This window comes from Neopelma chrysocephalum, unplaced genomic scaffold, assembly GCF_003984885.1.
Source record: "Neopelma chrysocephalum unplaced genomic scaffold, ASM398488v2 Primary Assembly neopelma1_116, whole genome shotgun sequence".
Lineage (NCBI taxonomy): Eukaryota > Metazoa > Chordata > Aves > Passeriformes > Pipridae > Neopelma > Neopelma chrysocephalum.
The window spans coordinates 1,405,481-1,432,765 of record NW_020897778.1 but is presented as its reverse complement, the minus strand read 5'-3'; the positions used below and the strand labels follow the sequence as shown (position 1 = coordinate 1,432,765).

The 27,285-nt window shown below is 45.9% G+C and overlaps 2 protein-coding genes across 2 annotated transcripts; one reads left to right on the top strand and one right to left on the bottom strand.

Moving 5' to 3' along the window:
* Positions 1-1,347: 1,347 nt before the first annotated feature.
* Positions 1,348-22,829, top strand: RNF10 (ring finger protein 10). Its single transcript, XM_027696665.1, has 17 exons — positions 1,348-1,945; positions 7,343-7,545; positions 10,058-10,257; positions 11,283-11,373; positions 12,402-12,586; positions 12,664-12,800; positions 14,299-14,459; positions 14,779-14,907; positions 15,063-15,321; positions 15,547-15,680; positions 16,737-16,854; positions 17,201-17,302; positions 17,808-17,942; positions 18,889-18,986; positions 19,215-19,275; positions 19,426-19,584; positions 20,485-22,829. The coding sequence occupies exons 1-17, from the start codon at positions 1,777-1,779 to the stop codon at positions 20,559-20,561; spliced, it is 2,418 nt and encodes an 805-aa protein (XP_027552466.1). The 5' UTR covers positions 1,348-1,776; the 3' UTR covers positions 20,562-22,829.
* Positions 22,830-23,148: 319 nt separating this feature from the next.
* Positions 23,149-24,751, bottom strand: POP5 (POP5 homolog, ribonuclease P/MRP subunit). The gene is made up of 5 exons (XM_027696667.1): positions 24,636-24,751; positions 24,423-24,565; positions 24,201-24,350; positions 23,608-23,691; positions 23,149-23,428 (listed from the first exon to the last, which is right to left on the bottom strand). The coding sequence occupies exons 1-5, from the start codon at positions 24,653-24,655 to the stop codon at positions 23,325-23,327; spliced, it is 501 nt and encodes a 166-aa protein (XP_027552468.1). The 5' UTR covers positions 24,656-24,751; the 3' UTR covers positions 23,149-23,324.
* Between the last annotated feature and the right edge of the window lie 2,534 nt (positions 24,752-27,285).

Sequence of the window (27,285 nt, the reverse complement as noted above, 5' to 3'; positions counted from 1 at the left end):
TATGTAAGTACTTCAAAAGGGACGAGTTCTGTGGACTCTATTTAATCCTTTACTCTTTGCTCCAGAAAGAGCACTTGAATAGTAAAAGTAAGTTCTTAGTGGTCCCTCTTGCAAGATTTTGACAGGAAATATATTTAATGTATTCCTACCTGGCAGTGCACTGTGGGAAGGAATTCTGCAGCTGTGTGACTCCAGACCAGTCACTTCATCCTCTTCTGCCTGTGTTCTTTTCTCCTCAAGGGTGCTCAGAACCATGGACTGTTTCTCAGACTCTCATCTTGTGACTCAGTTGTGTGCTAATGGCACAAAGCCTGGTGCCTTCAGCCTTCCTGAGGAAGCAGACCTTGGCCTCCAAGGGCAGTGGCAGGGATTTCATTAGCATGGTTGTTTTTACTGGGGGGTGGGAGGGGCAACTTGTATTGATTTTCTTTCCACAGCCAGCTTATTTGCAAATAAAAATGTTGTGTTTTGCCTTGAAAAGTTTTTTGGGTCTATATTCTTTCTAGTAGTGCTCATGTTATTTCTAATTTCCTTGCAAATGGGGATGACCAATTATGTTAGAAACCTTTTTTCTCTCAAATCCAGAAGATCTAAACACTGTGGTAACCATACTCATAATGCGGTCAGTAATTCTAAGAGTAATAGACCTAAACAGGGAACAAACAGGAGTTTAAATAAGGCCTTTTATGAGGCTTTTCTTAAAATAATTTTTATAGAGGATTTATTGAAATGTGTAAAGCACAAGTTCTTGGATTTGTTGATCTGGTGTTACAGGGCATGGGGCAGAGAATTTTTCCTTTAGCAAGTGCAGCAAACGAGCAACAAAATTCAAATTATGGCTTTGTCTCTGTAGGTACAAAACTAGTGTTGAAGCTTTTACTTGAGGGCTGTAGATTCAGATCAGGGTATGAATTGTGGGGGGAGAGATGCCCTTACATGCTCCACCCCTACTGTTTTTGAAGAAACTGGGAACTGCACTCCCATTGAATTTGAAGCTCTCATCCCTAAAATTATGGGAGGGGATCGGGAGTTGCATTCAAGATCTGTGTTATTTTAAAGTTAAAAAAACCCAAAACCTTTAGGATCTCTGTGACCTCGTGAGGTCTTTTCCCCGGTTTGCTTTGAAGGACAAGTTAAAAACTATCGCTTCAATTAGGCACGATGGGTTTTTTTGTTGTTGTTTGTTTGTTTGGGGTTTTTTTACTGTTATTTGCTGCAGGTCGGCGGCAACGATTTGATATCAGACGATTTTACACCCTCCCGGGCGTTGCCGGAGGAGGGGCGGGCAGGGCTCGGTGTGCGCGGCTCCCAGCGCCCCGCGCGGCCCAGGACTACGAGTCCCGTCGTGCCCGCGGGCCCGCCCGGCACCGGCTCCATCCGGGTCCGGCCACTGCTGCGGGCGACTCGTCGCCATTACGGGGCAGCGGCGGCCGAGCCGGGGCCGGTGCGGCGCCGAGCAGCCGGTGGGTGCCGGGGTGGTGCCGACCACCTCGGGCGGAGGCAGCGCCGGGCCCCGCGGGGCTCCGTGAGCAGCTCGTCCCTTCCCCCTCCCCTCCCCTTCGCCCGGAGCCCCGCAGGCCCGGCCCGGCCTCCCGCGGCCCACCCCGGTTCGAGCGGAGCAGCGAGAAGATGTCGCCATGAAGGAGGCCGAGGCCGCGCTGCGCCGCCCCCGCCGGTCGCCCCCGCGGGCCATGAGCCTGGGCCCCCGCCGGCTCCGCCAGCGCCCGTCGTGCCCCCCCGCCCTGGGCCGCCGCTCGCCCGCCGGGGCGCCCGTTGATGCTGCAGAGCCCGCCCGGCGCCATCCCCGCCACAGCCACAGCCCCCGCCATGGACAAGAGCAGCCCCTGCGGCTCCGGAGCGCCCGGACCCTCGGCCGGCAGCAAAGGGCAGCAGCCGCGGTCCGCCTCGGCCGGGCCCGCCGCGGGGGAGTCTAAGCCCAAAGGCGGTGAGAGCCGGGAAGGGGCTCCGGGGAGAGGGATGGAAGAGGAGGGAGGGGGTAACCGTGGGGCAGTGGGGGCCCGCGGCCTGTGCCGCGGTTGGGTTCGTGGTGAAGCTGCACTTCGCCTTGTCGGGTTGTTTGTCTCTCAGCTGGGTTTTTAATAGGCGGCGTTTCAGGTCACTGCTTGTTTTTGGTTTCTTTTTCCTTCCTCTTCCGGCTCTGCTCGCTGTTCGCAGAGCTGGGATTCCCACTCTCCTCTTCCTTTAAGGATTAGTACTTTATCTTCATTACTATTGGAGTAATCAGCTTTAGAGCTAAAGCTCTGCTTCTATAGTAAGAACACACGTTTGCCAGTGCCTGTGAAAAAAACCCTTAACTTCATTCTGTACTCAGTGTGTTGTTACAACTCACTAAGGGTCTGATATCCTACACAGCATTCCCTTTACCCCGGTGTTTGTGACCTGCTTTGGGGGAGCTCAGAGTTAGATGTGTGTTGTTTGCTCATCTGGCATTCGAGCCAAAGTGTCACAGCTGTCGTTGCAAACAGCTGGTTCTGCTGACAAAGCGGTTCACCAGGAGCCGGGATAGTTCCTGTCACCTTTTCACGGTAAGACCTAAGCCCACTCTGGTTCTCTAAACATCTTGGGGAGCAGAGTGTTCCTGGCAACCTTGCATTTTTTTTTCTAAAATTAGAAATGAGGCAATAGTGATTAAAATTAGTGGTTTTAATCCTGAAACTATGTGAGAGGGTGTCAACAGGTTACTACAACACCATTGCTGTACTAATTTCCTTCCTCCTCAGTGGTTTGTTTCAGCTGTATTACTTAGGGTCTCTGAGAAAGCAGCAGTGTACTCCAGAGGGTTAACAAAATTAGTATCTTGAAGGGGTTTGTTGGCTTCTTTTTGGACCTCCTAAATGCGCTCGTGTCGTGGGTAACCAAGTATTACCTGCTCTTCACCTCTATTAATTGATCTTCCACAGGATTGACAGAAGTGGGACATGGGAAGTGACTCACCCACAGCTCCCCAGGTTGTGGCGTAACTGTGCAATTACAGTGAAATTTTAACTTCAAATTCAAACATGTAAAAATCTTTTTAGGGAGAACTTTTTCTGTCCCTGTCTTGCCGAGAGACACCTCCTCACTACAGCTTCTTTTGTAGTGATGTGTGGTGCTGTATGGAGCATTGTTCACAGAATACAAACATCCTTCAGGAAGGAGTTAAGGTGGCCTGTGCTGTGGCTGGCATGCCTTCATGTAGAAGGTATGGTATCTGTACTGAGGAAGGAAATAAAAGGCCTGTCATTTCAGCCCAGAATGAAAATGTTACGTGATTTTTGTGGAATGTCACGTTTTACAGGCTTGAAACAATGCCACTGGTAGAAGAGGAGCAGTGGGGAGAGGAATCCTGATGCCCACACTTTTCTACTCCAGTACTTCTGATTTTCAAACTTATTAAGACCTCTTTGTTAATTGTGTGTTTTGGTAGCTGTTGCATGTAGGACACTGGCATGTCACTATATGTGATTTTGTTCTTGAGTTCCTTATCATTGAACATGTAGCTGATGTGGTCCACCCAATTTCCCTCCCTTTTCAGGAAAGCTGTAGGATGTATTCTCTGTTTCTCCTCTGAAATGGAAAGTATTTTTATGGACCACAGACCTTCCCCAGATGGTCACTGGGTTGAGTTCACTCCAGCTCTTGCCATTTCATGCTTTCCAGAGTTACCTGCTGTGACTGTCCAGCTGAGGAAATGGACATTCATGAAACTCTGTGGCAACTTCTCCTTCTGTTTCTCTTGCAGCACAGCTGGAAATGGGCTAAATAGAATATTATATTCTCTTCTACTTGTGCAAGTTGGATTCCACCTATCTTTCAAACTTGGCCTTAGAGACTAAATTAAATTCGGAAGTTTCCAGCAGAAGAGTTTCTTTGGGTTATATATTCCAACAGGAATCACATTCCATTAGGATAGAATAAAGTAGCTAAGGAAAAACAGGCTTGTTGGGTGTCTCTGCAGTCCTGGAGACCTGATGGACATCATTAGTTCTCACAAAAGTTCTGGGCCTTATCATACCCAGTGTGAGATGCTTGGCTGGGCTGTGTGAGTGCTTGGTCACCTCTTGCTCACTGGGATGTTTGCCTTGGCAGCAGCAATAGCTTCAGTGTGTTTTCATGAAACCACCCTGGGGCTTTAGTGTGATCCACCACAAACCCCTTATGCAATACTGTTGGCTTCAGCACAGCTCAGCACAAAAGAAGAGATGAGAAAAGGTGGAAGGAAACTGCAGTTCTCACCCCAGCAGCAAACCAGTACTGCAGCCCCAGTGCCAAAGTGGTCACCTAGAGCTGCTCCTAGTCCTGTGAACTTGGTCTCCTCTCTCTGGGTCTTTGGAGATACAGGTCCTGCTCCAAAATGCACGAACAGTTTTGTTATTTGTGTTTTTAAGTTATGTAGAGAGAATTTTTTTATAAGTCTCTTGGAGTGTGGATGGGTAGATACATCCACATAATGTAGATTATGTAGATTATACTAGATTATACTCCACATAATCTGTAGATATATATATGTTAGATCCAATGAAAACAGCAGAAGGACAGAGGACCTGAGTGAAGAGTAAGTACCACATCAGCACTGTTGCTGTTGCTCATTCCTAATTTGCCAAGGAAAGAAAGAAAAAACCAAACTACCAAATCCAAACTTATGCTGCTTAAAACTGGGCTCTAACAAGAGAGGATGGCAGTGAGAATCCTTCACTTTTCTCCCTGCATGAGTGCAGCTGTCCTGCCCTGCTCTTTGTGGGAGTGCAGGGATGGGTGATATAAAGCAGAGAACTCCCTGACATGTGGAATGCTGGAAGGGTTGGAAGGAACAGCGTTGCTTAGATTCAGGGTGGAGGAAAAGTGTTCCAGTTTACAAATGCATAGCCCAAATCTTGTCTGCTGACCGATTTCAGTGCTACTCTGATGGACCAGACTTCTCCTGAGGATAATTATTCTGGGAGCAGGGAAGAACTAGCAATCCATAAAATCAGATTTGAAGCATTGTGAGATTGGTTGTAAGGTCCTTTTAACACAGGCACAGGTGGAGAGTCCTTTCCTATAAAATGTGAGAGTCAGTAGTGATTCTCAAAGACTTCAAGAGTTGTCTTGAAAGGATCTGTAGTATGACAGGAATGTGTGTAAACCAGCTGACTGACAAATTTGGTGGTGAGTAACTTGATTAAAACTTAAAGTGGTAGGAAATTCTTCTGTCAGCTGCAGGTGCAAGCTGTTCCTTGTTCCTGGTCCTTGTAAAGACCCACTTTAGACTGATTTCTCTTGAGTTATTTCTTTTCCCCAGTAGAAGATTGCAGAGAAACTGTAAAGTTGTACAGGCAATAGCTGTGTGCCCCTCTAGAGTATTCACTGAAACTGGAGGTTTATGAAGGTCGTGGAGCTCTAAAGGGACAAGCTCTGCTCCTGGATAACTGAAGTAATAGTCCAAACCTCTTCAAAATTACCTAATTTTTTACCAGAGACTCAGAGGTGTTGATTATTCCTTCTTCTCTACAAACACTCTCAAGAAACACTCCGAGTAATCATTCAGCCAGACCTGGTCACACCCTCAGTACTTGGCAGCTTCTGGTGTGTTTTTTTCCTGATAACGCTCAAGCCATGTCTTTTTAGCCTGATGTGCATTAAAGCAGTGCCAGCTATGCAAGCATGTGTTTGAGTTATGCAGCTGTGCCTCTGACAGAGTTGATTTAATTCTGAATTAAAGGATCAGCCCTTTCAATAGCAGAGTAAATGACCAGTTCTGATGATAAAGTTTGTCTGCAAAAAATGACTCTGTCACACCACGTGAAAGTAATGATAGTGTCTTTCTATAGCTGTAGTTGCAGGCAAAGACTGAAATCTGCCAAGTGGAAGAAACAGCAGAGCACCACAAAACCCCATCCAGCCACTTTTACTAAAGTTTATTTTATTAAGTTTATTCTTAAGAAGTTGGATTCTCAGTAATATGTAATAACACACAACCTTCCAGTCCTCTGCCAACTTTTTGGGGGGGGGCAAGTGAGAGAGAAAACTTAAAATAACAGCAACAAAAAAAAAGACTTTATGTGAATGACACCACTCCAGCTGTTTTAAATGCTTGGGTAGGTGGGAAGCGGTGCTGGGAAAGGGGAAAACTGGAAGCACTGGCAATGAAACTGCCCATATGGAAACATGATCCTGAACCATAGTGGTGTGTTTGCCTAACACGTAAGGTTTATATTAAGGGGTGGGGAGGACTGCAAAGTGGGAAAAGGGAAACTAGAAGGCTTTTATAAACGCAACTAGATATTGTGTGGGGCCTTGCTGTTTGTGTAATGTTTACTGAGTATCCAGAGTGACTTCGGGGCTGGCTGGTGCGGGTGGATGTCTTGCTGGGCCTGTGGAGTTTTGTTTCTAAGCTTATCAACATACCTCTTCTACAAATAAAACTTAGGGCAGGTGGTGGAAATGCCAGGTTAAGCGACAGGTCAGCAGTCTGTTGTGTCCTTGGGCAACTCTGATCTTGTGTTAAGACTACTAGAAATGCCTTCATAGTATTAACACCCTGTTCTAGCAGTCTGATGTAGCAGCTGTTTTAGACACAGGGAACTCCTCTCAGGAGCCTGAGTGATTTTTCTGCTCTTGTGAGCTTTATTCCTGCAGTATTTTGTTTTATGCTTCACCACTGTGTCCCGTATTAGGGTCAGTGGTGTGCTAAGCATGTTTTTTGGCAAACAGTTCTGGCTGCATAGGTTGGTGGACTTAGTACTTAGACATTAGGTATGTGCCCTGGAAGGCCACAGAGCATTGAGTTTGTACTTCAAGATCAATTAGCATTTGTTGGCCTCATGACATAGAGGTATATTTTTGAAACAGAATTAGATCTGTTGGGGTCTTTCAAGCATAGGGGCAGAACTAAGTAAAAACAGGTGGTGGGAGACTTCAAGAGAAACACAGGCAGTATTTATATGAGGGAACAATGTACGATAAATTGTGTGTTTTCAGAAAATGGAATGAAAAAAGGAACCAGTTGTTGTCAGTTTTTGTAATGTGGTATGAAAGTGTGGTATGTGATGTTGGTGTTTATCGCTTAATGAACCAGGCAACACACCAACATCTGGGGAAGGCAATTCCAAATCTGGATAAAGAAAATTCAACCATTCTGATAAAAGATAAAGCACAGCAAATAGATCCTTCTTTTAAACTCTTTGATCAGCTCTTTGGGCAGCGACAGGAATGAAATGGTTGGGGTTGCTGGGGGATTTGATGTCCTGATAAACACCAGGGCTCAAGGTAGTGGCTGAGGTGAACTTCTCTCTGAGGTGAAGTTACACGGGGTCAACTCTGAGGCTGCTGACCTGATTCTTTTTTTTTAATCTCCTTTCAGATGGAAAGAATGCGAGTGGATCCAAACAGCGTTATAATCGTAAAAGAGAAACTTCATATTCAAAAAATGAGAACTTTTCCAGTCAGTCCCGTCGCTCCAATTCACAGAAAAGCAAAGCTTTTAACAAGATGCCCCCTCAAAGGGGAGGCAGCGGCGGAAGTGGCAAACCTTTTAGCTCTTCTAATGGTGGGAGACGAGATGAGGTGAGAATTGTAAAGCCAGGCCTCCAGGGCCTTCTTTCTTGGGATGACGGGATGCTCTGACCTGCCTAGATAGGTCTGCTGTGTTCAGCTCCTGGGCTGGGAAGGGAAGGAGTGATAAGAGGTGCTAACCAACATAGTTGAGATGCCAGAGGGAGTGTGAGCAGAGCAACTTGGCAACAACTGAAGAGGAGTGCTCTCTGCTCTGAGAGACTCAACTGCTCCTCATCAGGCTTGTGCTCCAGACCCTTCCCCAGCTCTGTTCCCTTCTCTGGACCTGCTGCAGAACCTCAATGTCCTTGTTGTGAGGGGCCCATAACTGACCCCAGGACTGGAGGTGCAGCCTCACCAGTCCCCAGTACAGGGGGACAATCACTTCCCTGGTCCTGCTGGCCACACTATTTCTGATACAGGCCAGGATGCCCTTGGCCTACTTGTCCATCTGGACACACTCTGGCTCAAGGTCAGCTGCTTTTGGCCTGCACCTTAGATCCTTTCCTGACAGGCAGCTTTCCAAGTCTAGAGCATTCCATGGGGCTTGTGACCCAAGTGCAGGACCCATCACTTGGCCTTGTTGAACCTCATACCAATGACCTCAGCCCGTTGATCCAGCCTGTCCAGATCCCTCTGCAGAGCCTTCCTGCCTTCCAGCAGATCAACTCCCGCCCAAGTTGGTGTTGTCTGCAAACTTGATTAGGGTGCCCTCCATCCCCTTGGCCAGATCATTGATAAAGACATTAAACAGGACTGGCCCCAGTGCTGAGCCCTGGGGAACACCACTAGTGACCAGCCCCAGCTGCTGTGACTCCATTCCCCACCACTCTGGGCCCAGCCATCCAGCTGTTTTTTTGCCCAGGGAACAGTGCACCTGTCTGAGCCAAGAGCAGCCGGTTTCTCCAGGAAAATGCTGTGGAAAACTGTGCCAAAGGCTGTGCTAAAGTCCAGGTAGACAAAATCCACAGCTTTGCCCTTGTCCATTAAGTGGGTCACCTTGTCATAGGAGATCAGGTTAGTCAAGCAGGACCTGATCCCCTGGTTGTCCTGTACATTATATGTGATGGCACTCAAGATCATCTGCTCCATAACCTTCCCTGGCATTGAGGTCAGATTGATAGGCCTGTAACTCCTTGGATCCTCCTTCTGGCTCAGCATCACATTTGCTGACTTCCAGTGAGCTGGGACCACCCAGTTTGCCAGGACTGCTGGTAAATGGTGGAAAGGGGCTTGGTGAGCCCTCCTACCCAGCCCCATAGAGCTGTGTGTGTCTGAGTGGCACAGCAGGTGACCATTTCTCCTTGGATCATGGGGGCTTCATTCCCATCCCTGTCCCTGTCTTCCAACTCAGGGGCTGGGTGTCCTGTGGAACACCGATCTTAGTATTAAAGGCTGAGACAAAGAAGGCATTAATTACTTCAGCCTTTTCCTATGTCACTATGTTTCACCCCCCACCACTCAATATAGGATGGAGATTTTCCTTAGCCCTCTTTTTGTAGCTAATGTATTTATAGAAACATTTTTTATTGTCTTTTACAGCAGTGGCCAGATTAGTTTCTAGGGCCCTTCTACTTTTCTCCATGCATAACCTCATGACATCCTTGTAGTCCTGAGCTGCCTGCCCTTTCTTCCAAAGGTCATAAACTTTTTTTCCTGAGTTCCAGCTAAAACTCTCTGTTGAGCCAGGCTGGTCTTCTTCCCCACTGGCTCATATTTTGGCTCATGGGGGCAGCCTGCTCCTCTGCCCTTAAGATTTCTTGAAGAATGTCCAACCTTCCTGGACTCCTTTGCCCTTCAGGACATCCTCCCAAGGGACTCTGTCACCCAGTCTCCTGAACAGGCTAAAGCTTGCCCTCTGAAAATTGATTTTGTCCAACCACTTCAGTGCAAAAATTTACATGAGATGGGGGTTTTGGGAAGGTAAATGTATTGGCATCGGTGACACTAAGGTGGAGTAAAACCAGACTAAGGCTTTTATGCTGATGTGGATCTAAATACTGTAGGCTGTTTGTGGGGTTTAATTGATACTCTGATTTTTCAGTTTTGGTGGATGAGCAGCACTGCTTACCTAGACTGCTGACTCAAAACTCACCTGCTGCCTCTGTTGAATTCTCATTCTTTGCTTCATTATGTGAAAACTAACTGAAACAAGTACAACCTGTGCAAACAGTAATCAGAGTTGTATTGCTGTCTGTCTAAAAGAATATTGTCTGGATTTGAACAACTTTATTCTGTTACTCACCCTGACTGGGTTTTGCCAGCTCTTACTTGTCCTTATGTGTTTGTTTTTACACTCTCCTCCTTTTGCTCAGTGTGGGGTAAGACCACTGAGTTCTGACTTTCAGATTCTCCTGCACTTCTAATGCTGCACTACTTGATTTGCAGAACTGGGATGGGAGAAGGTGAGTGAGGGAATGCTGCATGTTCTGTGTGTAATCACTGATGGGGCCTGGGTATCCACCTGCACTGATGCTTTTGCAGTAAATTCTGGCAGGTTCTAACAAATGCTGTTGTCTCTTAGGTAGCAGAGGCTCAACGGGCAGAGTTCAGCCCTGCCCAATTCTCTGGTCCCAAGAAGATAAATCTGAACCACTTACTGAACTTCACTTTTGAACCCCGTGGCCAAGCAGGACATTTTGATGGGAATGGACATGGCAACTGGGGGAAAAGGAACAAGTGGGGACATAAACCGTTCAACAAGGAGCTTTTCCTACAGGCCAAGTGAGTGGGAGACCAGCAGGGCTCTTATACTTCTACAGAGACACTGAGCTGTAAGGAGTGAACAGCCAGGAAATTGTGTTTGGCCTTGACTACTTGTATTGTCTTTTCCAGGGTGAAATTACCTTGCCATACTGTTTTTAGTGGTAATGACTATATTTGAAAGGGACATTGTTCTTACCTATTTACAACGTGTCCGATGGAGTGAGTCCTTTAGCTACAAACCAGTTAATCTGCTCTAATTTTGTCATCACTTTGGAATATGACACTCCATTTTGGAATATCTATGTAGTTCCCTTATGGGAGACTGATTTTTTTTCCAAAAATTAGGATGTTGAGGTGGAAGAGATAGCAGTTGCTGGATGAAAGCTGATTTGAATTTGTAATTTCCAGAGGCCATTACTTATATAGGTCTTAGTTCTTAAGCTGTTGATTATTTTGCAAGTCCCTAAGTATGTGGTATAACCCAAATGATGATCAGTATAGTAATCCAGCAGCAGAATTGCTTTTGACTGGAAATAATGGTTGCTTTCACTGGAGTTTGAAGTGTGTTCAGGACTCCGCTCTCTGACAATGTTAAAGATAAAAACTATTTTCAGCACTGGTGCTTCTGATTTTTCCCTATTGTTTTGTGGCTTATTGTAGTGAAATCTATTTGCAGGAACCTCAGTAATTCTAGTTTTTTGTGACCAGATTTTTTCCCCATGTCGATTCCTTGTTTTTTAATAGATCCCTGATGGAGCTGGCTATTCCTTACATGTTTCTGGAAAATCACACTGCCTGGCTCATTCTGTAGTTAGTTTGTGATGTTGTGTCTAACTGAAAGTAGACACATCTGTATTCTGGAAATCTGGTTGTGAATTGAACTCTTGATTTTTGTAGTTAGAAGTTACTGGCTACATCCAGCAGTTACTGACTACATAATTTTCTGCTGGACAAAGAAGCAGCTCAGAGAATCCTGTAAAATAGTTCTCAAAGAATTTTTAGAAACAACTGAGTGGATCATCTGTCTCTTTGCCTTTCCCCAGCTGCCAGTTTGTTGTCTCTGAAGAACAGGACTACACAGTCCACTTTGCTGATCCAGATACCTTGGTCAACTGGGACTTTGTGGAGCAAGTGGTCAGTTGTAATGGGCTAGATTTTTTTTTTCTCCTTCTTTTCCTTAAGAACCTCAACCTGTCTTTAACTGCCTCTTTCCCTCTGTGATGTTACATAAAACTCAGCTGTTTTTGAGTTGAGGCCTTTTCTGTCACTCCCACAATACTGGGAAAGATCTGTCATGGAATATATTATGAAATACTTTCATGACAGGAAAAGAGAAGTGCTAAAATCTATTAGGAAAATTAGCAGCTTCTTCTTGCTTTTGCAGATGGGAGCTCATCAAAAATAGTATCTGACATTCTGTAGACAGAGTCCTTGTGATCGAGATATTAACAGAAAACTTGGGCACGAGTCCATGGAAGAGGACTAGGGTGTAGAATTTTGAAGAATTATTCTGTGCATAGGTGGCCTATCTTGCCTAGCAACAAAATAGAAAATCTCTTTGGAATTGTGGTCAGAAGTTTGGGTTCCCTCAAGCAGAAGCTTATATCTGCCAAGACAGTCTGGTGCATGGCGTAGGTGGAGAGGAGGTGGGCTTACTGTTACCTGACACTCCAAGAGAGCTGAAAAATCGAGGTGCTTGCTTGGCAGTTCTCTCTGCCACACAGAGATGCTAACAAAGTGTCTGACTAAACCCAGAATGTTCATGGAAGTGGGTAAGTTCAGTCTCGCAGCTGAACAGGGCTGCACAAGTCTGCTTGTGTAAGTGAGGCCACAGAGCCCGTTTGCCATCTCCTCACTGTCTGAATTCGGATGATGAAGATGCTGCTAACTCTTAGAGATGGTGAATACCTCAGGGGAAACATGAGAAGAGTCACTTTTTAATGTCATTAGAATAGAGATACCAGATGGGTGGCTTTGAAGGTTATTCCATGTGCAGTCTGGAGGTGTTAATTCACAGTGTACTAATTTCTTGGTAAATAAGCAGAGCCTAAAGAGCTGGAAGATAATATGTTAGAGTAGATCTTACAGGTGGCTTATTCTGTATCCCAGGAACTGATTTCTGGGTCTAAAAGTTGTGCTGTTCTTCTCATGTGCCATTCCAGCGAATCTGTAGCCATGAAGTGCCCTCTTGCCCAATATGTTTGTACCCACCAACCGCAGCCAAGATCACCCGCTGTGGGCACATCTTCTGCTGGGCATGTATCCTTCACTATCTCTCCTTGAGCGAAAAGACCTGGAGTAAGTGTCCTATTTGTTATGGCTCTGTTCACAAGAAGGATCTCAAGAGGTGAGACGATATTTATTAAATTATGTGTCTCTTGGAAATGTTATTTTTACACCGCTAACCTCCTCCGTACATTGCAGTGTTGTTGCTATGGAGACTCGCCAGTATGCAATTGGTGATACCATTACCATGCAACTTATGAGAAGGGAGAAAGGTGTTCTGATAGCACTGCCCAAGTCTCAGTGGATGAATGTGGTGCAGCCTGTTTACATCAGAGGTGAGTGTATCTGAATACAAGTGGCTGGAATCCTGCTCCCAGCTGTGACCAGGATTTGTGTAGACACAATTGACCCTGGCAATGCCATGCTGTCATCTTAAAATAAACCAGATTACAAAACATGGAGTTTAACAGCTGAAAAGCTTAATGACCACATATTAACAATAAACTTTCTACCCACACTTGGGTTTTTTGTAAGGCTTTGACTTGTGTGCTGTTTCCCTTCAAGTGACTGCACTGCAGACTCCTGCCTTCTCAGTCATTGCTGTTAGTTTGGTGTGTGTTTTGTATCCTACAGTCATTGGTGTGACTCTTGCTGCTTTTATTGGCACTTCAGTGTCCTTAACTTTTTTCCCCCTGGCTCCTCATTATACAGCTTAGCAAAAATAACTGTCTCTGTGTCTAAACTATTTCAAGGCTGTAATCTTCAACAAGGTTTTTATCATCTTCACTTATCAACTGAAGTCAGTGAATGAGGTGGTGAAATAATCAAAATTATTGCAAACCTATTCCAAACATCTGTTGCCTGACATCTTCAGTTTTCTCCAGTCAAGAATGTGACTAACTCATCATCATCTTATCTGTTAGTATCACAAAAATTTGGTGTCTGAAGAAATAATTTTACTGAACATGGCTGCTTTGTGGGCTGTCTTGGCTCACTTCATTTTGCAGTCACATTTAGGAAAGGCTGCTTGCATTTAAACTCTCTGGAGAAAGTCAAGTCTCCTAAAGTGTGATGGGTATCCAGCATGCAGGCTGTGGGCTTACATGTTTCTCAGTATTTGAAAGTAAAGGTCTTTAAATCCTTTCATAAAACAAACAAAAGAACAAATACAGGATCTGAGATCATTCTAAAGCCAGAAAATGCAGCATTAACTTAATGTTCTGTAGAAAAGGTTGGACCCTTGGGAAGCTGTGAATATAGGGACTGTATTACTATGTGATGCTGTGGTTGCTGTAAACTCTATAGTTAAGTGCTTCTGTAACAAGGATGACTACCTTTTGCTGAACTTGCAGTTCTTTATCTTACTGTTTCTGCTGTGCTTCTTGTAAAAACCTCATCGTAACGTTTGTATGGATTTTTAATTTCCATTTCTAACTAATTTTTAATTAGTTTGAACCAAACCAGGGGTCGCACTGAAGAAATTTCCAATTGCAGTATTTTTGAGTATATTGAGAAGAGGAAGAAGCTCTAAGACTGCATTGTTTCAGGAAGTTTTGACCCCTCAAAGGCAATGCTTCCATCATGTAGAAGTGTACATTTTTTTTGATGCATAGCAACTGAGTGGCAGATAAACTGCTGTGTGAGGGAGATGTTTTTAGCAGAGCAGGTATGTGGCACCAGCCTGTGATAGAATGGTAATATGTGGACTGAGTATTGTTTTCCCTGGGGGGATTAATTCACAAAACTGAGCAGCGACACAACTTCAGAAGAAGCAGCAGCCCAAACTGGTGCCTCTACATACAGACTCTAATGATTGGTGCTCCTTCTGTTCAGATGACCAGCACAGCCAGTATTCAAAGCTGCTTCTGGCATCCAGGGAGCAGGTCTTGCAGCTGGTGATTCTGGAGGAGAAGGCGGCTTTACTGAAACAGTATGAGGAAGAAAAGCACACTCCAGAAGCTTGCTTTATTGAGGCAGCTATCCAGGAGCTGAAGGTAACAAACTCTCTGGAGGCTTTTAGTAACTTTAAGAGTATGCTGAGTGCTGAGAATCCATGCTCTGCTGCACAGATGGGCAGACACAGGCAAACCTGTACAATATTCCTTTTCTAAGCCTTTAGGTGTCCTACTTGGGTGTTCTTTCCAGTACCAAGAAGGAGAGGACCTCTCTTTGAGTTACTCTTTATCACAGATGAATTTCTGTGAAACTCTATGAAATCTTAAAGTATAGGACAAGGCTAAAAATAGCTGTGGTGGTGGTGGTCTTATGGCTTAAATGGCAAATTGAAACTTGTTCCCTTTGGATGACCTGCAGGAGCGAGAAACAGCACTCTCTGCTGACCAGGATAAAAACAATGGCATTGCTGGAATCAGTGCAGCTGTGGAAGAATTGGTCCTAGAAAGCTCCAAGGCTGTGGAGCCTGCAGTTACCCAGGAGAAAAAGGTGGGTGACAACTCTGCTCTGGCAGATCCTGTTAATATTTTATTCTACCACTTCACTCTGCAGTGTACAGTGAACTCGTGCCAAAGATTTTTGCAGAGATGATAATCTTTGAAGGAGGTGGCGTGGTACTAACTGTATCCTCTCTGCTGTGGTAGTGTGGTGTAGAATATCTCTCTGCATTTGATGAGGAGCTTGTGGAGCCTTGCTCTGACCTGGCAAGTTCCTTTTCACCTCCTGTGGAAGTAGAAGAGGCAGTGCTGGATGAAGAGGAAGTACCTGAGGTGGACACTGTGGGGGAACCTGATATGAACACTACAGAAGAATCAAATCCAGCTGAAACAAGTTACCAAGACTCTAAAGATACAGTTAGCTCTGGACATCTTGGCAACTCTCCTTTTTACTATTTTTATCAAGGTCAGTGCAACGAAATCCTGGAATCATGGGGGCAGAGATGCCTCCTTTGGGATCCTTCTTGAGGAGTTTGTCCCTTCATTAGATGCAGCTAACCCCTGTGAAATAGAAGTCCCACAGAAACTCAGAAAGGAGCTTTAATTTTATTAGTGGAGGGTGTACTGAGGTGGGGAGAAGGGTACTGAAAAGGAACAGGCAGAGAAGGAGTGATGATGTCTTACCTTCCAGCGGAGGACGGACAGTGCATGTACCTTCACCCGGTGAATGTTCGGTGCCTGGTCCGTGAGTACGGCAGCTTGGAGAAGAGCCCCGAGAAGATAACTGCAGCTGTAGTGGAGATAACTGGCTACTCAATGACAGAGGTAGTTATTCTATCTTCTTATTAATTAGGGGCCACTTTTAGCAGATGTAGCTGATAGAGGAGACTTGTTTCTCTTTAGTATAATAAATAATAACTGTGAATGGGTTGGGATGCTAATCTGTGAAGGGCATCTGTGGAAAGTGCAGTGCTTTTGTTGTCTTTTGATAAGTTGGCTGCAGTCTTGCTTTTTATTTTCCTAGAAGGTAGCATGTTCTAGGAGTAAGGGAATCGCAAGCTTAAGATTGGTTTGTTGTTACAGCTGTTTTAAAACGAGCACATTCTTTTCTCATATAAGACAGTAGCTTGAACTAGACAGATTATCATCTTTCTCAACTTGAAGTGTCTGCCTCAGTCTTAAAAAGTTGTTTCTGAGCAGTGGGATGTTATGAAAATACAGAGGATGGAAAGAAACTTTAGTGTTTTAGAGAGAGGGAGTGAAAGTGCTTAAGGCACTGAAGTTCTGAAAGAGGGGATGGGTCCTGAATTAATTTACCTCAAATAAAGACAACTGTAAGAATTGACACATGCAGTAACACCTATACATAGTTTTTAATTCATCTTTTAAGAAATTATACATTCAAGTAAGAATGGATGCAGAGGTAGTAGGGAATTGTCTTCAAGTTTTTCAGCTCTGCAAGGAAAAATAGAAAACTGCTTGATTCAGCCTAGCAAAGTGGTGGTCATTAGTCCAAGTAATTTAAGTATAAAAGGCAAATTTGGTCCAGCACAAAAATAATTGCATTGTAAGACTGGTATTGCAGAATTTTATTCCAGTGATGTGAGTGAGAAGGGAGAAATAACAAGGAAATCAATAAGCGAGCTGGAGTAGCTGCATCCAAATGGGATTATGGTGTAGTTGGTGGAGGTCTTGGAACATTTAGTTCTAACCCAGGGCATTCTTCACGTGTTTGTAGTCTCTGAAGTAATTGTTGTGTCACTGCTGCTGGTTTTTTCCATTTGATTTGATGGGTGGTGTGCATTCCATCTCCATAAGCTGTTCATCACTGTGGCAGCCTCTGGGCCGTGCTGTGATCATGTATTGCTCTCTTTTTGTCAGGATATAAGACAACGTCATCGCTACCTCTGTCACTTGCCCCTCACCTGTGAGTTCAGCATTTGTGAACTGGCTCTGAAGCCACCTGTCATCTCTAAGGAGACTTTAGAGTTGTTTTCAGGTTGGTACTACCTTTCTGGTAGCCTCTGCCATGTATCCATGAGGGTGAAGGGGAAGTTGTTCTTATCCCTTAATGGCAGAAAAAAGAACATACATAGCAGCTTTACTCCTCTAGCACCAACTATCTGATGACTGCTAGACAGACCAACCCCAATTCACTGTTTTATAGACAACAATTATAAAAAGAATAAAAAAATTCCTGACTGCTTGGAAGAGCATATGTCGTTTGTAAGAATATTTTGTTACTGATGTGTTATGACTGAATATGTTGTTGTCAGAGCTGGAGAAAACACTGCCAGAGCATTGGTGTGGGGTTTTTGATATCCAGTGTTGTGCATTGCTCCTAGATGACCTTGAAAAGAGGAAACGCCTGCGGCAGAAGAAAGCTCGCGATGAGCGACGGCGCGAACGCAGAATTGAGATGGAAGAGAACAAGAAACAGGGCAAATGTAAGTCGTGATTGCTCATAACTGGTGGATTTGCAGTCATATTTAGTTGCTGACCTGATTTCTTGAGCAGTAAGGATGAACTCTAAGGCTTTTAGTTTGTAGTGTGTACTTAGAGCAAGAATACAAAGTGTTGGAAACAATGTCAGTATAGTGAAAATCATAAGCTGTTTTAGTCAGGATGTTAAGTGATGTTATGCAATGGCTGCATACTTACCTTTTTGGGAGAGACAGAGGGCATTTGAGGGCACAGCTCTATCTCCAGGGTGTAGAAATCTCTCAGGATTCTTAGTTTCTGTTTTTATAGTAATCACTATGGAGAGTGAAAAGTGAAGAAGGAAAAAAAGGCCTAGGAACTGCTTCCATCCAGCAGCAGGGCTTGTACTGGTCTCTGAAATAGAGGGTGGAAAGAAAATTGAGTTGGCACCTCCTAGACTCCTGAAACAACTTGCATATTGACAGTCCTCCCCCACATTGTGTAGTGCTTTAATTTAAAACCTCTTTCTAGATCCAGAGGTCCATATTGCTTTAGAGAATCTGCAGCAGTTCCCTGCTTTTACTTCTTGCCCTGGAGAAACTACCAGCATTGATCATCAGAGCTTCTGTCAGTCTCCTCTTGGCAGAAGCCCTGTGTTTCAGACAGGTGAGCATCTGGAAAAACACACCACATCTAGCTCTTGATTATTCTTTTGGGATCTATTGCTCAGGTCTTTATGCTGAACTTTCTCAATACTGATCAAAGACAGCTTCTCTTCAGAGAAGTTGTGGCTGTTCAAGGCCAGGTTGGATGGGGCTCTGAGCAACCTGGTCTGGTGAAAGGTGTGTCTGCCCATGGCAGGGGAATTGGAACGAGATGATCCTCAAGTCCCTTCCCACCCAAACCATTCTGTGATTATTTCCTGGGTTGCCTATGAGATCATACACAAAAGTCTGACGTGGCTAAGAAACATTCTGGTCCTTTGTCTGCTTTTTACTACCTCTACCTCAGTGACTTGGAGATCTGCCCTGTAGTTACCCCATCTTTTAAATCTCTGCTGAGGCAAATAAAAGGAAAAAAATGCCCCCAAAAGGGAAGAAAAGTGTGTATGCCAGGAAAACACTACTGGCATTTTTTCTTTCTACCCTCTCCATCTTCCCCAGCACATTATACTAAAATAAAATATAGCTGATGAGCACTCAGTTAGGTTGTTGTCCAGTGATGCTTTACCAAATGTTGTATCTTGCAGTTCATAAAAAGTATTAAATAGAAAATAATCTTAAATGTTTTTCCCAAAACCAAAACAAAAACCCAACACCCTCTCGAAACCAAAACAACCCCCCCAGCACCCCAAAAAAAGCAAACAAACCCACAAACAAACAAACAAAACCAAACCCCCCCCCCCACAACCCAACTTAAATTTCCCATAAATAAAAATATTGAGGAAATTTGAGAGGTCCCACTGTGTGACTGATGGATGGAACCAATGAGATAAAAATGGTTAATTACATAAGATAAAACTTTATTTCTGTTTCATCCCAATAAGCAGCATAATGAGTGTCTTTGCCAAATGCTGCTGGTTTTAATTAATTCTGTGCTCCTTTCTCTGTAGAGTCTTTTCCAGCTCCATTGTCACCTGCTGCCAACCAGGTCAGCCCATTGATCTGTGGGAGTTTGGAAGAAGAGTCTCCCTTCCCTTCCTTTGCCCAGGTAAGCCGTGTAGCAGAGTAAATCTTGTCAGAATTACCCATGTCTTAGTTGGGGATTAACCTGATAATACAGTTGCTTCCCCCACGAAAACAATGTGGGATAAATCTTAGGGAGACATCATAGGGTTTGAGTGCTTGAAGGGGTTCCTAAACTTTTTTGCCACTTAGGGGATATGCAGGTTGGTTCTACTACATGGAGTTTAATCATATCTTACAACTTTTTTGATAGATGTTGAGAGTTGGAAAGGCAAAACCAGAAACATGGCCTAAACCTGTTCCAAAGACAAGAGGTAAGAAAATTTGATATTGATACTTCAGGTTCTCTACCATGCACTTCAATCTGAGAAATCTTGAAGCTTCACAAGAAACACCTGGAGTGTGAAAGGGCATTTGCATGGGGGAAGTTTAATGCAGCCTTTGCATCTCTTTCCCTCTTTCAGATGAGAACACTCTGGCACTCCCTGTGCCCGTGGATAGTGATGGAGAAAGTGACAGCTCTGACCGCATCCCTGTGCCCAGCTTCCAGAATTCCTTCAGCCAAGCTATTGAGGCAGCCCTCCTGAAACTGGACAAACCGTCCACGGCTGATCATCTGTCAGGTAAAAGGCAGAGGGGAAGGCAGGAAGGATTTCTGAAGTGAAAAAATGGAATATATCTCCTTCTTCCTCTGGGAGAAGTGAGAGCAGCAATTTTGGGGACCAGAAATTGGCCAGAGAACAGTTCTGAAAATTGTCAGGTTGTGGTTTCTGAACAGCTTGAGTAGGGCTTCTGTCAGCTTAAAGCAGCCTCTTACTGGGAGCTGAGATCTCCAACTAGCAAAGAATCCTGTTAGGACAGAGATGGCTTTTGACAATCGTGTTTGCCATGTCTCTGCTGGAACTTAAATTCAGGTTATGCATTTTTAAACTAAAAATACCTGAGCTGCTGAACTACCGCTCAAGTTTGACCAAAATGCTGAGGTAACTGCTGGCTGAAATTACAAGTTAAGGAGTGTGAAACAAATTAAGGTGAACTTAAACCTCCAGCAAATTGAGATGGACTTAAACCAGCCTGATGCTGGCTGATAAAACTCATTTATAATGCTCAGTTCTGATGTTTAGCTTTGGCTTCTGTCTGGAAACTGCACTGGATGATGGAGAGAGTTGAATGGGAGGGCCTGGGAGTTTCAGTGGAGTATCAGCTCCAATTGTGTTTTTTGGACATGGATGGAAGTGGTATTTATCAGACAGACAAATTGCTGCATGCATGCAGTCCTGGGATCTGCTGTTGCAACAGCAACTTTGCAATCAGTTATGCTCATTTTAAGTGTGTTTTAGGTGTGATGGAGTCTCCCTTAGTTTGTCTGCAGTAATTTTTTTGTTAAAATTAACCTACCTGGTGTTCAGTGAGTTGATAGGAAGTGTTGTGGACCTGTAGAAGCCATTTAGGCTGGGGAAGACCATTTGTGTGATGTTCCTGTTTCACGAGAAGAATGACAGTTTCATTTTAATTCTTCACAGAGGAAAAGGGAGGCAAGAAAAGAAAGAAACAGAAGCAGAAGCTATTGTTCAGCACCTCTGTTGTTCACACAAAGTGATTCTGCTATTCAAGAGAAGTTTCCTCTTCTGATTTTCTTTTAATTTTGCTTTGTTTTGCTGCTATAGTTTTAAGTATTTAAATTTGAACAGCCTAAACTTGTGTTTCCAGAGCTTCTAGGGGCTTCAGAAGGAAACCATGACAATATGTGTTGAAGTAACATGTTTTGATTCCAACTGCTTAATGAATTTATACTGAAACAGAGTTTTGAAAGCAACAACCCAGAGACAAATCCACCAAGGCTTCTAATTGCCGAGTCAGTTCTTTGGCCTGATAAGCAGTTTGAAAGTCTTTACAGCTGTGTAGCACTGCCAAAGTACTGCAATATTACCCAAGAGAAAGGGCAGAGAGCCTTTATTTCCCTATAGTTAATTATTCATGGACAGAAGTCCATCTGACTGACAGTGGTGCTGTTTCAGTAAAGCTGTCAAACTGCTCTCTTGAGAAACTGGTTTTGGCTGCACTGGAAACAGGCAAAAGAGCTTACTGGCTTTAGAGTGTTAGCTGCTATATCTGTTCTGTTTCTTAAGAGCAAGAATTCCTCCTGTTCTCCTGGCTTGGAAAGATTTAAAGCTGAGGTGAGTGAGTGTAAAGCAGAACTTGGCTACTTGGTTTTGAAGTGATTCAGTGAATTTGTGTATTTCAAAATGGCACTAGTGGTAGGAGGAACCTCCTGGCTTCTTTCAGTTGTTCAGCTCTGTTTTAATGTGGGTGAGTGAGGCTGCTAATTTTTTTTTATTTTTGTTTTTTGCCAACCCTGGGCTACACATTCATTGTAACCTGATCACATAGAACAAACGCTCCCCCATAGGACTTTTGGTAACCACCTGAATGATGGTTTGACACTGGCTGCTCTTGAGTTGGAAGAACAACTGATAGCTGAAGTCTGTAGATAACTTTTTGTACCCCAGAAATAAACTGGGGTTCTCTTGTACTGGGATAAGGGCCTATATCTGCTTGGTTCTGGGATGTAAATTGATGTGTGCTACAAACACGCCTCTTCTGGACCCCTCCCCACTCGCTCTTTGGGTGGTCACATTCTGCACTGCTTGTGGTTTGATTTGAGCTAATGAGTTAAGTGGTGTGGATTTTGTTGAATAAAATGAACTCTAGGTGTAATGTACCAGTCAAGGCCAGCAGTTGCAATAAATCATATGCACACGCACTTCAGAGTATTAACCCTTCCTCCTCAGCTGCAACTGACCTGTCAGACCAGCGTGGAGCCCTAGAAAACTTAGTTCACAGATTCAAATTTTACCTTCCTGCTGACAGAATTAATTCCAGAGAGCTGTATAAAGTACCACTAAACTTGCAGTGGCAGCCTGAGTGTCTTCTGTTGTCTTTGGCCCCACTTGCACCCGTGGTCTGCCTGCACTCTTACAGGCTTTAGAGTGCTCTTTTCCTCACACCGTGATGGATCTGAGCAGGAAAGTGTGTGTCTGAGGCTCCTGGAGTCAGGTATTCCAACACCACTGGCAGTCATTGGTTGTGTCCCTGTTTAAAAGGCTGATGTCAATACATGGATGCTCAATTCCAAAGCAACAGGCTCCACATTTACACCAGTGCTTCCTCGAGGCACATGTGCCTCATGGGAGGCTGCTACCAAAGAGTGCACATCACGAAACTCAAGTGGCCGTAAACCAGAAAGAACAGGAGAGAGGGGAGGTAAAGAATACTTCAGCTGCTGCAGGAGGATAGAGGGAACACCTGCCAAACGTTCTTTGAAAGTAGCTTGACTTCACGCTTGGTCACAACTAACCACACTTGATGGAAAGACAGTACAGCTTGTCAGGGACTGCAGAGAAACTAACACAAGATGCCTGGAAGTGGTAACACATCTTGCTGTCAGTGCTTTAAATGCATATTGGAAAACAACTGGTGAGGGCAGAGAAAGCAACTAAGCCATTCAAATATGCAGTTAACTGTGTTCACAGTGTGTCATTTTAAGCCATGGAACAGGAGTAACTTAGTGTCTAACCAGTATCTGTTGTGTTCTATTATCTCTGCACATTTATAGTCAATTTTTCTTTGCATTGGGAAGAGAGACAGAATAGCTGGAGCTGGTGTGACTCACCTCCACATGTCACAGGCACTAGGACAAGGGAAGTGATGCGAGCAAGGCAGGCTGTCCCTTCTGCAGGGGCAGTCTCCATAGGGACAGCGTCTTCAATTGTATCTTGTTTTCCTATGGATTCGAGATAATACCAGCAACGCTACTTTCCTGTAACTGATTGGTGTAAACTTAATAAATATCTAAGCAGTACTTGTACCTATGACTTTTATAATGGGGGGGATGGAGTTGAGCCTTATAGCTCTGCCTTGCATTCCCTGTACTCTCTGCTCCTGTGTACACAACTGGTGCTTTGCTGACTCAAAAAATGGATATCCTGTGGCTAACAGTGCACTGAAAGATAAGATAAAATCCAGTAAGAGGTTAGTGCTTTTTTACTGAAGGAGAAAACTACATTCCTTATCTGTGCCAACTGCCTAAAGCTCACTTCTACCTCAGCATGAAGACCACGTTGAGCTGCTACACTCCTTAGGAGCCCTGGTGGTCTGGACTCCTGGAGTGAAACAGGCAAGTAACATAAGGGAAACCATATTTTAATTTAAAAAAAATTATTTAAGAACATTTGGAACGGAGAATGAAGTACAAATATGAACAGGTGCTCTTCCTGTGCCCTGCTTTGCTTAACGCTGAAGATAACTGGTCACATCTTGATTACACAAGTTCAGGATGGAGGTGAACAGTAACAAGTGATGTTCAGTCTGTCTCTGTGCCATCATCATCCTCCTCATCTCCACTCTGAGACTGCTCTTCTGTAAGGGAACAGCTCAACAACGACTTCCGTATACACTGTCTTTCCTCTGCAATAAAGAAAGCAACAGAGGGTCATTACTTGGTCTCTTCACATACACTGGAATATCCTCCACTTCTAAAGAAGGAAACATTTCTCAGGCCAAGAATTCAGAAGTAGCCCACCATATCCTACAAAATCAACCAGGAGTTGAGGCTGCGTTTTAGTAAAGTGGCTGGAGGAACTCACCTTCATTTGTACAGTTTTGCAACAACATCAGCAGCTGTCTTCTGTTATACTGAATCAGAAATTTCTGACATGTTCTTATGGTACCTGTAGAAGTCACAAGAAAAACAGGTAACAATCTACAACCAAGTGTTTCAGAGCTGCTGGTGTATTTTCCAAAGAGCATTGTATCAAATGCCCCAGGAAACATTTTTGTTACTGCCGAGGAGGGGCTGTAGACTTCATTTCTGCACTGCTGAGTTTAAGTGGTGGAACAATAATTTCTAACATGCAGTGCCTGTTAGTTCCCCCAGGGGTTTAATTTACAGGATATAGAAGATACTATACTTTGAAAATATATTTTAAAAAGAAAACAATGTCATCTTGTATTTGCTGGTTTTGTGATAAATGTAATGAAGATTCAAGCAAAATTAACGAGGGTTTCAACAAAGACCTGCTGGTGCCTGTTTCTTATTTAGATCTGCTGGCAGCCGTGATGTGACACACGAGGTGTGTGACACCCGCAGCTGCACGAGGGGGTCCTGGCAGGTACAACTGATCTCTGTCCTCCCCCCAAGCCCCACGGCCTGTCCCCCAGCCCCGGGGGGGCTCCTGACCTCCGACGTGCAGGGTATTGAGGGCGCAGGGGTAGCGCTGGGCGCGGCTCTCCAGGTAGCGCACGAAGGGCAGCGCAGAGCACAGCAGCCGGTACGAGTCCTTGCGGCACCGCAGCAACACCGTCCCGGTGTAGGCGTTCAGGTACTTCACTGCGGGGACACACACGCATCGGTGAGCCCGAGGAGCCTCGCACCTCCGGGGGCCGCGCGTCCCGCCCGCACCTGTGAAGGAGATGGAGCAGCAGGCCAGGCCGTAGTCGCCGTGCACCCGCCCGATGGCGTCCCTGACGGCGAGGCCCACGGCGCGGTCCTCGATGCACTGGCGGCAGCGCGGGTCGTCCGAGAGCACCTCGCACAGCACGTACCTGCGGACAGCGCCAGGTGAGCGGCGCGGGACGACCCCGCACCCGGCCCGGCCGCCCCCGCCCGCCTCACCTGTTCTTGAACCGAACCATGGCGGCGGTAGCGCGCGGCCCGGACAGACGGCCCGTCCGGCCAATGGGCGAGGCGCCTCTGTCCGCCGTAGCCAATCGCCGCCGCGCGAGGGCGGGACCGAGGGAAGGGCGTCCCCCTCTGTGGTCCCGCCTCCCTCCCCGGCCGCGCGTGCGCAGTGCTGCCGCGAGCCGCCGGCCGGTCACGGAACCGCCGAATCGCGGAGTCGATTAAATTGGAAAAGACCTCTGAGATCATCGGGTCCAACCTGTGACCCAACACCACCATGACAACTAGACAAGGCACTCAGTGCCACGTCCAGTCTTTCCTTAAACACCTCCAGGGACGATGACTCCACTACCTCCCTTGGCAGCCCGTTCCAGTGTTTGATCACACTTTCTGTGAAGAAATTCTTCCTAGTGTCCAGCTTGAACCTCCCCTGGTGCGGCTTGAGGCTGTGTGCTCTCGTCCTGTCGTTAGTTGCCTGGGAGAAGACTCCGACCCCCACCTGGCTACAACCTCCTTTCAGGGAGTTTAGAGAGTAGTAAGGTCTCCTCTGAGCCACCTCTCCTCCAGTCTGAACACCCTCAGCTCCCTCAGCCGCTCCTCATAGGACATGCACTCCAGACCCTTCCCCTGCTCCGTTGCTCTTCTCTGAACGCGCTCCATCCTTTAAATGTCCTTCCTGAGTTGAGGAGCCCAGAACCGGTCACAGCACTCGCCGTGCGGCCTCACCAGTGCCCAGCACAGAGAGACGATCCCTGCCCGGGCCCCGCTGCCCACCCAGCTCCCGGCACAGCCCGGTCCCGATGTCCCTTTGTCCCCCGGCCCCTCCCCGGGTCCCCCCGGGGCGCGCCCCCTCCTGTCCCCGCCCTCCGCCAGGGGGCGCGCGCGGCGCGCGGGTCGCGTGAGGGGGCGGCTGAGGGGCCGCGGCTCCGCCGGGTCCGCTGAGGGTCCAATCTTCGGCTTTAGCCCCTTTCGCTGCCTTGCACCGGCCCAACCTGGCCGAGCCCGCCTTGTCTAGTGCGCCAAAGTGTGAATAAGGGAGACGGGACGTCTCCGTGTGACGGGAGCTGCGGGAGGTCCGAGGGAGGAGGACGGTCCGGTGCCGGTCACCCCCTGGCTGTGGGGTGGCTGCTGTGGGGCCGGCACCTGCCCCCAGAGGGCTTTAACGGAGTGTCCAGTTCCTCCCCAGTGCTCCTGGAAGGGCTGTGCTGCCTCAGAAAACTCCAGAGTTTGTAGCTCCTTGGGCTGCAGGTATGGGGGGGTTTGGGCATATGTGCTAACTAATGAAAACAGCTGAGAGAATTGCAGAACAGAGCTACTTCTTATTTCTGTCGTGGTTTCCAAAGCTGTGATCCGGGACGTGGTCTGAGGAAGCAGGGAATGCTCTTTGCAAAGATCTGGTACGAGAAGAAACTGGGGAGAGGGTAATGGGGGGGGATAAGGGAAAAGGTGTGAGGTGGGAGAAGAGCTTCAGCGAGGTCCCCGGAGTCAGGTCACACGGGAGCGCTGAGGCACTATAGATAAAGTGGGAACTCATTGCTAATTCAGAGTGGAAACATCTTCTTTAATGACCTTCATTCCACACAAAGAAAACAGTGATAAACCCAGTGGAAATCCTGTCCTGCGTGATAAACTTCTGCCCTCTGAAATAGATGCCTGCACTGCTGCTGTCTCCCTGTGGCTATTAACTCCTCTCTCCTTCACCTGTGATCCCATTTTCATGTTGTGTTTTTTTCTGAGAACTGCAGAATATGAGTTAAGTTGCCTGGGGAGAAAAAAGCACAAAGTCCCGTATGGACTTTCTAAGAGGCCTTTTCTCTTGGGCCACGATCAAAGGGACTGGGGGCAGTTTGTCAGTTTTGAAGCTAATGCAGATAGAAGCATTTTCTCCATGAGAGGACTGCATTGCATTGATCTTTGCCATATTGCTCTGTGTTTTAGTATCCAAAAGGGGATCTAGCTGTCATCTGTTCCACTTGTCAATACAATGAGCTCCTAGGTGATAAGCCAGTCTCACATTTTTGAACAGTAGCAAAGTCCATGAAGATTCCCACTTATTTTCTTAGCAGAGTGAGGTCCCAGCTTAGCCTTCCAGCACATCTGACCGGGTATATTTGTCTGCTGCCCCGGTGTTTGTGGTGGCATCCCCCATCCTGCCTTCTGACGGGGCTCGGGTTGCCCTGTGGTGCTCAGGTTGCTTTTATCCATCCTTTCCCTTATTTCCTTCTTTTTGCAGAGGCACGCTGGGCTCTGACAAGCAGAGCATGTGAGTGCACTCTGCCCTGTAATCCAATAGGACATGTGCACTGTGCGTGCTACAGGCTGGGCCCTATGCATAGCACAGGCCTCTGTTTTCGGTCCAGAAGGCTGATTAGGAGAGACATGGTGCAGAGAGCAGTGTTGTAAAATAGCCTTGTCCTGCCTCATTTCACGTAGGATATTGCCTTTAGTTCCCTGTTGTTGGTTTGGGGGATGCACAGAGCAGACCTGAGCCACCACAGCTCCCTGTGCAGTCACTGCCTGTGTCAGTACAAGGTGTGTGAGTCCAGTCAGACATCGTGGTGTGCTAAGCTGACAGCACAGGACTAAAAAGATTACAACATCTTCACATTTTTTTTTCCCACCTCCTCACTCTCATCCTCTGCCA

Excerpts from the sequence above, each read along its gene's own strand:
- RNF10 (XM_027696665.1), top strand. The coding sequence starts at position 1,777 with ATGCTGCAGAGCCCGCCCGGCGCCATCCCCGCCACAGCCACAGCCCCC. Across the intron at positions 14,908-15,062 it reads CAGTTACCCAGGAGAAAAAG|TGTGGTGTAGAATATCTCTC; the intron begins GTGGGTGACAAC and ends CTGCTGTGGTAG. Across the intron at positions 15,681-16,736 it reads CTGGCTACTCAATGACAGAG|GATATAAGACAACGTCATCG; the intron begins GTAGTTATTCTA and ends TCTTTTTGTCAG.
- POP5 (XM_027696667.1), bottom strand. The coding sequence starts at position 24,655 with ATGGTTCGGTTCAAGAACAG. Across the intron at positions 24,566-24,635 it reads ATGGTTCGGTTCAAGAACAG|GTACGTGCTGTGCGAGGTGC; the intron begins GTGAGGCGGGCG and ends CGCTGTCCGCAG. Across the intron at positions 24,351-24,422 it reads CTGCTCCATCTCCTTCACAG|TGAAGTACCTGAACGCCTAC; the intron begins GTGCGGGCGGGA and ends GTGTCCCCGCAG.